Below are 12323 nucleotides of genomic sequence, written 5' to 3' on the forward strand. Positions count from 1 at the left end.
GAGTCTTCATCATGGAAGCATGATTGCTTACTGATCTCCAGCTCCTCTTCTCACCTGTCCCCAGAGGATGGGAATGGGGCTAAAAGTTTCAAGCTTCTGATCATGGCTTGACCTTTCTGGTGACCAGCCCCCCTCCAGGAACCTAGCAAGAGTCACCTCATTAGAAGAAGAGATGCTACTTTCACCCAGAGGCTTAGGAGCTCTGTGTCAGAGCAGGGTCAAAGACCAAATATTAGAACAAAAGATGACCCTAGCACCCCTACCACTCAGGAAATTATAAGGGTTTTAGGAGCTCTTTGTAAGAACTGGAGTCAGAAACCAAATATATATTTTCATATATGTATATATTTATTGTGTCACAAATAGCTACATACTGGATGAGTCAGAAAGATGAGGAAACATATTTGCATCTCGCACTAGTGGAGAGATTCTGAAAAAGACCCAACTTGGAATGCCAAACCACATGTTAGATTGTTCTGCTCCCAACTGTGTGCCAAAGTGCACTCTGAACTGTTTTGGTAATGCCCACTGTGGAGTCATTTGAGGCTGAATATCTCAGACTTGAGGGAATGTTTGTCTGCAAAATAAATCTAGGACTGGACTGATCCTCAGGACACTTGGCAGGTGAATGTCTCAGGAGTGAATATGAGACAAGCTTCCTGTAAAGGCTTATATGACTTACAGAACTTTTTGTTTAAGTGCTTGGTCTCAAATAAACTATTAAGATACAGAAAATAATTCACTGCTCATAAGTAACTGCCTGATAAATGTTAAGGGAAGAAACACTTTAAAGGAGAATTTGTATCCATATAAGTGCTTAAATTCATGGTCACAACTTTACTAATTTCAAATTGTTCTAGGTCACTGCTATCAGTCTAGTTCTGTCCTCTAACTTTTAATTTTAATTCCAATATTTTTTGTTTTTTTAAATATGCTGCTTTAGGTAGATTTAAAATATATCCTAACAGCCATTTTTCTAGCCTTCCTGAAATACACAATTCGATAACAAATTCTTTCTTTGCTTGAATATTACTTAAATAAAACAAGAAACTTACCATTTCTCTCTAGTGTAAGATGACGCATGCAGCTTAGCACTCCATAGTAGTCTCTTTTCAATTAGGTAAAAAAGGAAGTTTCTATGGTAACCATCCTTATAGTCACTCATTCCTCCTTCCTTTCTCGCCAATGCCCAATATATATCACATTACTCATGAATACATATAAATTGCTAGCATGTCTAGAATATTCTGTCTTGAAACTATACTTTCTACTAGTGACTTTTTAAAATGACTATGCCTGTTGTCTCTGGAATAATTAAAAAGAGAAACTAAATAATTTTAAGATTAATTTATATAGAGTTTTTTTAGAATCAAGTTTATTTTCAGCACCCCTGGGGAGTAATAGATCTTTCCCGAAAGGGAAAACATTTCCCAAGGAAAAATCCTAGAATTCACATATTTGGCAACATTTAAAGGAGCCCATGAGATTTTTATCAATCTAGAGAGCTGATCTTCTTTAAGGTGACTCTGGTAATTCCCAAAGACGTTTAAAGGCATTTCCTGGAAAAAAAAAAGAGAGTGAGAGAAAAAGAGAGAGAGAATTCTGATGATTAAAAAAATTAAAAGTGGGGAATTCCGAGTTAAACAAAGTTAACTGCATTCTCTCAGAGCCTTGAATGTGCTAATATGTGCTAATGTGTCTTATGGATCTTTCAAGAGGATGTAATCAAAAATCACCTTTTACACTGCTTAGTTTCCTGAAATCCACTTTTTTTTTTTTTTAAATCACAGCCACTTAAGGCACGAGTGCACACCAAAAAACACTTCCAGCAGTTTTGCTTCAGGGAATTCCCAGTGAAGGGTTAATGTTCCATTTTCTCTACCTCCTCTAAAATTCCTCGTTCTTCAAATGGCTATTAAGAACTTTATATTTAAGTCCACTGTGTCAGTTCTCAATTCCTGTTGCTTATAAGCGTGATTTTTATTATTAAAGTGAGATGGGATAAAAATAAAATATTTTTCGTAATGAGATTACATTTTATTCTAATTCTTATGATTTATATACAAACATGTTAATAAAACACATCACAAAACGGTAAAATTTCATAGTATTTATAGGTGCATAGTTTCATGCTCACATATTTTTAAGTATTATATATATTAACAAGTTTCACACTACATCATTATTCTTAGACAGAATCATTAAAAGACACCTAAAAATCTTATAATATGTGATAGCAAATCACTAACAACTTCTGAACAACAGCAACCAAAAAAATAGTGAGGATTTAGGAATAAGTGGTAGTCACTTAGGTGTTTTTAATTTGTTTGGACATCATAGATTGAAGCCACAAAATCCACAGCACACAAAGACCCTGCTACCATGTATTCACTTCAGTGAGAGGGAAGCACCGAAATGCTGAGTGCGGGCAGGTACAGATACTTCAATCACTGCTGATGGAAGACTTCAAAATACACTGTGAAAACTTTGGGAAATGTCATGACTGGGCACATTGGAACTGAGCACTTGTACAGGATGGAACGTCTGTCAGCAGATCTCAAGAAACTGGGAGCAAAGTTATTTCTTAGGCTTCGGGTTCATAGTCTTGATACCCTTCCTAATATTAGAAAAATAAAAAGACAGCACGCATTGTTAGCGTAAGGTTCAATCAGGCATCAGCACTGACAGCAAATGAGATAGGCAATGGCTCACCACTTACAGTTAAAGTTTACATTCAACGTTTTTGCAAACATTCTGCAACAAGCACTATTTTATTTTTAATAGTTTTGTCTTTCCTGTCACATATAGAAGTGAATTATGGTAGTAGTCAAGAGTTAAAATATCTAGGTGCTAATCCACATGTGCCATTTAATGATCATATACCTAGTTTGGTAGGACAAATAAGTTGGACTATCTGGTTCTCAGTTTCTTCAACTGTAAAATGTGAGAACAAAATCAAGCAGTCTGTAAAGCCTTTTCCAGGGATAAGATCCTCTCATTCTCAGAAGGAAATTAAGACATTTGAAGGCAAGGTATGTTTTCCTCACTTTCACTCTCCCAGTTGAAAATTTCGTCTTCATCTATGGCTTCAATTATTACTTGTATTTCAAACCTGAAGCTCTCCATACAATATCTGGATAACATCCACAATACAAAAATTAATGAATTTCATTAAAGGGGTCAGATTATTCCTTCTAAAGAGCAACTCTAATAATATCAGGATTCTACTTAAAAACAAACAAATAAGTATATCTTCAATAACTCAAGCTGATTTCTGAATAAAAGACAAACTTAAATGACAAGATTGTCCTAATACTCTACAATTTGTCTTTGACCCATAGCTGCAACTTCAATCTATCACCACTCTCTTTGTTCTTAAGCTTGAATCATAATTATTCACTGTTTTCAGACATATCATGTGCATTCTCAGACATACATGCCTTTGCTTCTGATATTCCCTTGTGCCAGAATGTCCTCTGTTCATTTTGACCTATCACTCTTACCCTTTCCCACGCAGATCAACGTTACCTCCTCAATAAAACTTCTCCTGATATATTGAAACAGATCCTTTAAAATTTTACGCTTTCTAGTATATCTTGTATATTTTTGCTCCTGTGATGCCTGTTGCATAGGAGATAATCAATAATGTTTCTTAAAGGAATCATAATGAAGAAATGAATGAATGAATTTATATTTTTTTCATCAACCCTACCAGACTGTAAACTCCTTATGGTAATGTCAATTACTCTATATTGGAAATTCTTATTAGGCAAACAAACAGTTTAATCTCAATTTCTATAAATGGGATTATTATTAATATGCCTTTTTTTTGAGACAGAGTCATTCTCTATTGCCCAGGCTGGAGTGCACAGGCACCATCTCAGTTCACTGCAACCTCTGCCTTCTGGGTTCAAGCAACTTTCATGCCTCAGACTCACAAGTAGCTGGAACTATAGGAGTGCACCAACATGCCCGGCTAATTTTTGTATTTTTAGTAGAGATGGGGTTTCACCACACTGGCCAGACTGGTCTCGATCTCCTGGTCTCAAGTAACCTGCACACTTTGGCTCACAAAGTGCTGGGATTACAGTTATGAGCCACTGCGCCTAGCCTTGTTATGCCTTTAATAATGCCATGAAGAATAATACATGACTTAACTATAACATACTTGAACACAATTTTTAATGGAACCATTATGTAGTTTCTTGTTTCATAATCTCTTCATTTGGTTTTGATTATTAGGGTAATATTGATTGCATAGAATAAGTTGGGAAATGTCTTCTTCTCTTCTATGTTTTGTAAGAGATACTAAGTGGTGTTAATTAATTAGTATTAATTCTTCTATAAATGTTTGGTAGCATTTACCAGTGATGCCATCTCCACCTGGGATTTTCTTTGCAGGTAGGTTTTTTTTTTTTTTTTAATTACTAATTTAATCTCTTCACTGTGTTACAGATCTATTCAGACTTACTATTTCTTCTTGGGTCAGTTTGATTCATCTAACGGTATTTTCTAATTTCCCTTTTGATACATTTTCTATTAAAGGTACTTTTATTTTCAACCAAAATAAAATTAACAATCAAGTTAAGTTTTTAAAAGTGTTACACTGGAAATATATCAATTGCTGCAAATCATACATTTATCTTTTTATTTTATAACTTCTGTGGGTAACTTTTATTTTACTATGCAATCATCCCACTGGAAATGTATGGTCAAAAATAATTACCTTCCTTTGGTGTTCCATTGATTTCCCTAACATTCCATTTAGAAATTAATTTTAGAATGCAAAGTTTCTAAAAATATAATTCTCTAATGCAGGGGTTAGCAAACTTTTCCTGTAAAGGGCCAAGTAGTAAATATTTTAAGCTATGTGGACTACATATAATTTTTGTCTTCCTCTCCTTCTCTTCCTTATCTTCCTCCTCCTCCTCTTTTTTTTTTTAAAAAAAATGTAAATACCATGCTTAGCTTGCAAGTTGTCCACATAGTGAGCACGTAGAGAGCAAATGATTCTCATTAAGCACTCATGTAAGGAAAATGTGACAGTGACAGGGTTTTGGTCCTGTCTGTTAGATTCAGCTTGGACTCCTACCTCAGAAGGCATTTCATAAGCCTCATTGTCAGGATCCACAGGCATATCTTCCAGAATTCCTTCCTGTGGGGCTCCTTCTTCACTCTAATATTTAAAGTGAGAAGCACAAAAAGAACATGATTAAGTAGTATTTTTCACTTTTAAAAATCAGAACCATGGTTTGGAAAAATCTTATGTAGAGGGATGTTGGTCAGGGATGTTGAAAATGGCATACCTTAATATTACTTACTGGCATTCTAAGCTTTGTAATGCCTTCGGGCATTACACTGTGGCAATATGGGCTACCAACACTCAAAGCATTTAAAATCTTGCTCAAATAATTCACTATTTGGGAAATAATCCACAGCTATAGTCCAAAGATATTTTTCACAAGATCAATGATGGCAGGAAACAAAATTTTTAAAATTGTTAACTAAATGTTGAATGAATAATGAAGAGTTTAAAAATTATTGCTGGGTATGGTGGTTCACACCTGTGATCCCAGCACTTTGAGTGGCTGAGGCAGCTGGATCTTCTGAGTCCAGGAGTTCAAGACCAGCCTGTACAACACAATGAAAACTCATCTCTACTGACGATACAAATAAATAGCTGGGCATGGTAGCACATGCCTATCTGTAGTCCCAGTGGGAAGCTGAGGCAGGAAGATCACTTGAGCCTAGGAAGTCAAGGCTACAGTGAGCTATGTTCATGCTACTGCATTCCAGCCTGGGTGACAGAGAGAGACCTTGTCTCGAAAAAAAAAAAAATAATTCAACTACTCAGTAGGTTATGATAAAGACACGTATTACTATTACCCAAGAATTATGTAGCAACTATTTATGGTATAATATTTAGCAGGCTATAAAGTGTTGTCTATATTGCAGATACAACCTATGCAGAATTCAGATGCAAAGGTAAACATTTGGAGGAAAACACAATAAAATATGAAAGTTATTTTGTTGGATAGTTATGTATGTTAATTTGACTTTTATGATCATTTATAATATAAAAGCATAATATTTAACACAGTTTTAAAAATTTATTTATTATACTTCAAGTTCTGGTGTACATGTGCAGAAAGTGCTGGTTTGTTACATAGGTATACATGTGCCATGATGATTTGCTGCATACTTCGCCCCGTCATCTACATTAGGTATTTCTCCTAATGCTATCCCTCCCCAATACTCCTACCTCCTGCTATCCCTGCCCTATTCCTCCACCCTCTGGTAGGCCCTGCTGTGTGATGTTCCCCTCCCTGTGTCTGTGTGTTCTCATTGTTCGACACCCACTTATGAGTGAGAACATGCGGTTAATACATTATTTTTAAATGACAACGAAGAAACAAATTCTTTTCTGAAATTTGAAGACTGAGACTATATATATTGGAGGAAAAGAATTAAATACATAGTCAGAAAATTGTCCTATTTATTTAGAGACGAAGTGTCATGCTTGTTGTCCAAGCTGCAGTGCAATGGCATGATTTCGGGTCCCTGTCACTGCAACCTTTGCCTTCTGGGTTCAGGCAATTCTCCTGCTTCAGCCTCCCGAGTAGCTGAGATTATAGGCACATGCCAGCATGCCCGGCTAATGTTTTGTATTTTTAGTAGAAACAGGATTTCACCATGTTAGCAAGGCTGGTCTCGAACTCCTGACCTCAGGTGATTCACTCATCTCGGCCTCCCAAAGTGCTGGAATTACAGGTGTGAGCTACTGCACCCAGCCAGAAAGTTTTTCTAGTGTCTCTTCCTAGACAAAGAAAACTACAAAACTCAGCTTAAAATGGTTATGGCTTTGTTGGTATCTTAACTAAATATCTTTTGTTGCTTTGCATTTATTTCAGCGAAGTAATTATAATAAGATAAAGTTGACTGAAAATTCAAGTAGTAGAGAGGCAATTTGAGCCTAAGTGTACTTAAAGGAAGAGATCAAATAATTCCTCAGCCAATGTGGCTTATTTTTAACCACATGTCTAATGTAAGCAAGCCTCCCCATGTCTTTGCATGGAAGTGACTGACAGGGACACAAAAGGATAAGGAAATGGCAGACAGTAAGAAAAGGTCAAAATAAAGGGCATGCTTATGGTAGCCAGGCAGAGAAGCTTACCAATCATTCTGCCCTTGCCAATGCCCTTTTTATAAACTAAAAATATCCAAACAATATATAAGTTAAATAAAATGTAAACCACCCCAAACTACCTCATTTAAAAATGTGGGTAAAGATATTGTTTTCATAGTGTTTTCACTTCTTGGTACAAGTCAAGGATGGGGCTCTGCTGCTGGGTGGCTACGCACAAGACCTTCCAAGTCACAGGACTTGACCTCAAGTCCTAGCTTCCCTAGATGTCAGAGCGTATGTGATGCTGAGACATTCCCTGTGCTTTTTCTGAGCGTCAGTTAGCCTCAGTGATCAAATGGGGCACCAAAACCTTCTTTACAACTGGGAAAAGGAAATGACATCGTTAACTTTCTCATTAATATTTCAATTAGTTAGGATAGCCAAGTAGGAGGGAAATAAGGCAAATTTTCTCTTTCTATGAATTCTGAAACTGACTGAGATTTGATTTTCTAATATAATTTGTTAGAAAATTTATATATGGACCAGAAAAGTAAATATGGCGGACCTAGCCTGTTTGTTGTTTGGTGATAAAAAAGGAGTTGTTCAGGCAGAACTAAGACTGGTGGATATTATTGAATATGTTTATATGTTATTTGGCTGAACTTTGAAGGATGTAGGCAGAAGTGCGGGTTAGGTGAGTGTGTGTGTCTACATGGTTCCAGCCTGGGTGAGTGGGTGTGTGCGAGAGAGCCCTGAATGATGGAATAGCATCCTGTCCGGGGTGGGTTCCGGTATTGTTCCCTGAGCTGCTAGGATAGGCTCCAGCCACCTGCGGGCTCTACTGGAATAATTAGGTAAGTTGTTTGACTTGTTTTAATCTTCTTAAACGTATATACAGCTCACATTTATTTCTGTGTTTAATATCAGAAGTGATTCGGTCTTTATTTAGGAGTTTGATGGTGTTTTTGTGACCAGAAATTTGCTGTTGGAACTTAATTCTTGCTTATATCAATTAGCCAATGATAAAACTGGTCTTGTTATGCTGTTTTGCTCCAAGTCTTAGTTTCCAAAAAACTAGTGATGAAGTTAAGTGAAGATTTACTGTATTATGTGCCCTCTGACAGAAGTACATACACATGGCTATCTTAAACCAAGACCGTCCTAGTATAAGTGGGCTATTATTTATTGACCCAATAACTTCATCAAATCAGAACAAGTTACCCTAGGGATAACAGTGCAATGGACTCTATTCTAGAGTCCATATCAACAATAGGGTTTACAACCTAGATGTTGAATCAGGACATCCTAATGGTGTAACTGCTATTAAGCGTTCCTTTGTTCAATTATTAAAGTGTTCCATGAGGTCAGGAGATGGAGACCATCCAGGTCAACATGGTGAAACCCTGTGTCTACTCTAATGCAAAAAATTAGCCGGATGTGGTGGTGCACACCTGTAGTCCCAGCTACTCCGGAGGCTGAGGTAGGGGAATCACTTAAACCTGGGAGGCAGAGATTGCAGTGAGCCAAGATTACACCATTGAACTCCAGCCTGGCGACAGAACAAGACTCCGTCTCAAAAAAAAAAAAAAAAAAAAAAAAAAAAAAAAAAAAAAGGTTCTATGTGATCTGAATTTGAATTTGATTCACATTTAGCTATTACTGACAACTTACAGCAAATATAAGGGGCTGAAAAACATGTTCACTCCTCACATCACTGGCTACAATCAGCAAATTTTGTACTGTGAAAAACTACACAAGACAAATAGTATGTATAATTTCAACAAGTAAATTGCAAAGTAAAGGAAGTTAGTGGGAACCTATAGATTGAAGCAGAAGTGAGAGAGCATTAGCCAACTGCAATCTAAGAACTTTATTTCATTCTTAGTGGGATCCCAGTATAAGCAAATGGAAAACACATATGAGGTAGTTGGGGAAATTTGAACACTGATTGGATATTTAAGAATTACTGTTAGGCCGGGCGCAGTGGCTCAAGCCTGTAATCCCAGCACTTTGGGAGGCCGAGGCGGGTGGATCACGAGGTCGAGAGATCGAGACCATCCTGGTCAACATGGTGAAACCCCGTCTCTACTAAAAATACAAAAAAACTAGCGGGGCATGATGGCGCGTGCCTGTAATCCCAGCTACTCAGGAGGCTTAGGCAGGAGAATTGCCTGAGCCCAGGAGGCGGAGGTTGCGGTGAGCCGAGATTGCGCCATTGCACTCCAGCCTGGGTAACAAGGGTGAAACTCCGTCTCAAAAAAAATAAAAAAAGAATTACTGTTTATTTGTTTAGGTGTGTAATATGTTGCAGTTTTATTTTAAAAAGAGTTCTTAATTTTTGCAAATTAATCAAATGTTTACAGAACAAATAAGATGTCTATGTATTTGCTTTAAAACTATCTAGGTTTGGGTGGGGGGAAATGGGTTGGGTATAGAAGAAACAAGAGTTTAATCTTTCATCAGTTTTAAAAAGTATATATAGTAGTCTCCTTTTCTCCTTTCATCTGTGTGTGTGTGTGTGTGTGTGTGTGTGTGTGTGTGTGTGTTTAAATAGAGATGGGGTTTCTCCATGTTGGCCAGGCTGGTCTCAAACTCCTGACCTCAAGGTGATCCACCCGCCTTGGCCTCCCAAAGTGCTGGGATTACAGGCATCAGCCACTGCGCCCGTGCTTATCCGTGGTTTTGTTTTCCATAGTTTCGGTTACCCACCATCAACTGCAGCTCAAAAATACTCGAGCGAGCGAGAGAGAGAGAGAGAGAGAGAGAGCTAGACCATACCATACCCACATAACTTTTATTACAGTATATTATTATAATTGTTCTATTTTGTTATTAGTTATTGTTGTTAATCTCTTATTGTGCCTAGTTTGTAAGTTAAACTTTTTCATAGGTACATAAGCATTTGAAAAAACATAGTATATGTAGGGTTTGCTACTATCCTCAATTTCAGGTGTCCTACTGGGGGTTTCAGAATGTATCCCCTGCGGATAAAGGAAGACTACCATATGTATATTTTAATACTTATTTTTCTATAATTTGTTTTCTTCAACATGATTATGTGATCTAAATTTGTTGACTCCATAATACTAATAGATTTTATGCATACTAAAATATTTGGCAGCTATTCCAAGAGAGAATATAACAACAAACACTTCATATGATCATCAGACACAATTTTATCCCTATACCTTTATATTTATTGTTTCATAATCCTATCTCTAAAAACATTAAATGTTCTCTATAAAGAAATATCTTATTAAATTTCAACTCCAGTTTACAGCTGTGCCTAATTATAGTTTGACCGTCACAAAAAAGAACTTTAAAATATTCTTTTTATGAGTATTAATGACTCATTTTCAGAATGTAATCATACTTGAAGGTATGAAATGTACCTGCCATTTATTTTTATCACAAACAAGAATAAGATATCTACCAATACAACAAATGTTGAACACTTTTGAAACAATCCATTTTTTTTTCAAAGTTTCATTGTGATATTATATTAACCCAGAATATGTTAGGGATAAAATAAATGAGAAAAATGTCTGGACTTTGGTACATGCCTGTATGATTAATAAGCAAACCTACAGAGCAGGATATAGAGATATAACAAGAAAATACCTTTTATTCTTTCTCTACTAGGCACTATCCCGGAATATCTGTGGTCTTTTTTTTCAAGTGGGATGTTTTACAAACAGTGAAATAGCCTCAGTTCAGTATCTTATCTCTGTATTTGACACATGGAAAGAAAAATGGTTATCAAAAAATTACAATGGAATGGCCCTCCATTGCTAATAAGGAAAGCCTTAAAAGCTACATTTTACTAGGAAACAGAAATGGCTGAGACTGACCTCTTTCACCCTAAAAATCCTATTCAAGTTCTTTTTAAATAAACCTGTAGTGTTGAATAGCTGATATAACCGATTACCATCTGGTGCTTGTCCCAGCTGAAGTGCTCTATAAAACAGATCATGAGATGAGGCTTCACTGCTAAGAGTTTACTGGGGAGTATAATTCTAGGAAAGTGAAAATGAAGGAAAAGGGAAATTATACAAGGAAAAGTAGGAAAAAATTTCAGCTACTGTCTTTAGGAATACAACTACAGAATTTACGTAATCTTTTTAGATTTCATGTTTTGTACCATATTGTATTTAGATATCTAGTAATACTTTCTGTAAGGAAGTTATCTGTGTTCAATTCCATGGTTTATAACTTTATTATATGCTTAAAATGACACATAATAAAGGTAAAAATTACTTTCTAAACCACACTCTTCTAGAATCATCTGAGGTTGTTGTTAAAAATGCAAATTTGTAGGGCCTTGTGAATGTCTTGTTAAGTATGTTCCTTGGAAACCACTGCTGGACATCACCAATTATTTGTAAACTCTGTGGTACAATTTAATAGAGAGTATACCAGTGTACTTGCTCTCAGTGTGAATAAATGTTTTTAGAAAAGATATGTTTATTTTGAAGTCCATCAAAGGTTGGCAAATGGCGAGGGTTATCTAAAGACACTGGAAAGTAATTCATGGCAATCGTTACAATGGCAAGGTTTCATCAATTATTTGGTATCTATGCTTTGTCAGAGTCAGAAATATAGAGAGAAATTTCTAAATTTAACTTTTTATGTGAGAAGAAAAATTGAAATTTGAGGCTGGTTGGTCCTTAGCATATTATATCCAAAGAACAAAGAGGAGGTTGGAGGTGTTCTAAAAGAGAGAAATAGTACACATTGCTCTTTAAGAAAGTTCATTGGCTTTAGAAAGGTTCTGGGGAGCTGATAAGCTTCAATTGGTGAGTGAAAGTGATGGGCAAAATTAGTCCTGGAGTTGCAGCAAGTTATTTCAGCAGTTACAGATAAGACTGGTTCCAGGTTACAACAGGCAGTTTCAGCATCTGGACTTGTAGAAAATTACACTTTTGGAGCAATGTGATATTTCTTGAATGCTTTTCCTCCCTGGCTTCTTGACTGTTTTAGTTGGGTGTAACAAGAATGACCCAATTTGTATGATCAACTTTCATGGCCTTAAACATTCAAAGCAGTAGAAGCACACTTTCTCTTTTCTCCACTGCTTTTACACTGGAAGACGTTTTGGGTAGAACCACTGTTTTGCTTCATTGTTAAACAATGTCACTTAGCCTCAAATAATGGAATTAATACCTTCACTCAACAGCTCTCATCATGAGGATGAAGG

At 36.3% G+C, this 12323-nt stretch overlaps 1 protein-coding gene across 12 annotated transcripts in view; it reads right to left on the bottom strand.

The window, feature by feature from the left end:
* Window positions 1-325: 325 nt before the first annotated feature.
* Window positions 326-12323, bottom strand: part of SNCA (synuclein alpha) — a 116523-nt gene continuing 104525 nt past the window's right edge. For 8 of the 12 annotated variants that reach the window (XM_074396443.1, XM_074396445.1, XM_074396442.1 and 5 more), the window contains exons 5-6: window positions 5093-5176; window positions 326-1559 (exon numbers count right to left, since the gene is read on the bottom strand). In XM_074396443.1, the coding sequence (XP_074252544.1) occupies window positions 1344-1559; window positions 5093-5176 (300 nt within the window). In that variant the 3' untranslated portion in view covers window positions 326-1343. The other 4 variants (XM_003924014.3, XM_003924012.3, XM_039468434.2 and 1 more) reach the window with 2 other exon arrangements.

Source organism: Saimiri boliviensis, chromosome 3, assembly GCF_048565385.1.
Source record: "Saimiri boliviensis isolate mSaiBol1 chromosome 3, mSaiBol1.pri, whole genome shotgun sequence".
Taxonomy (NCBI): Eukaryota; Metazoa; Chordata; class Mammalia; order Primates; family Cebidae; genus Saimiri; species Saimiri boliviensis.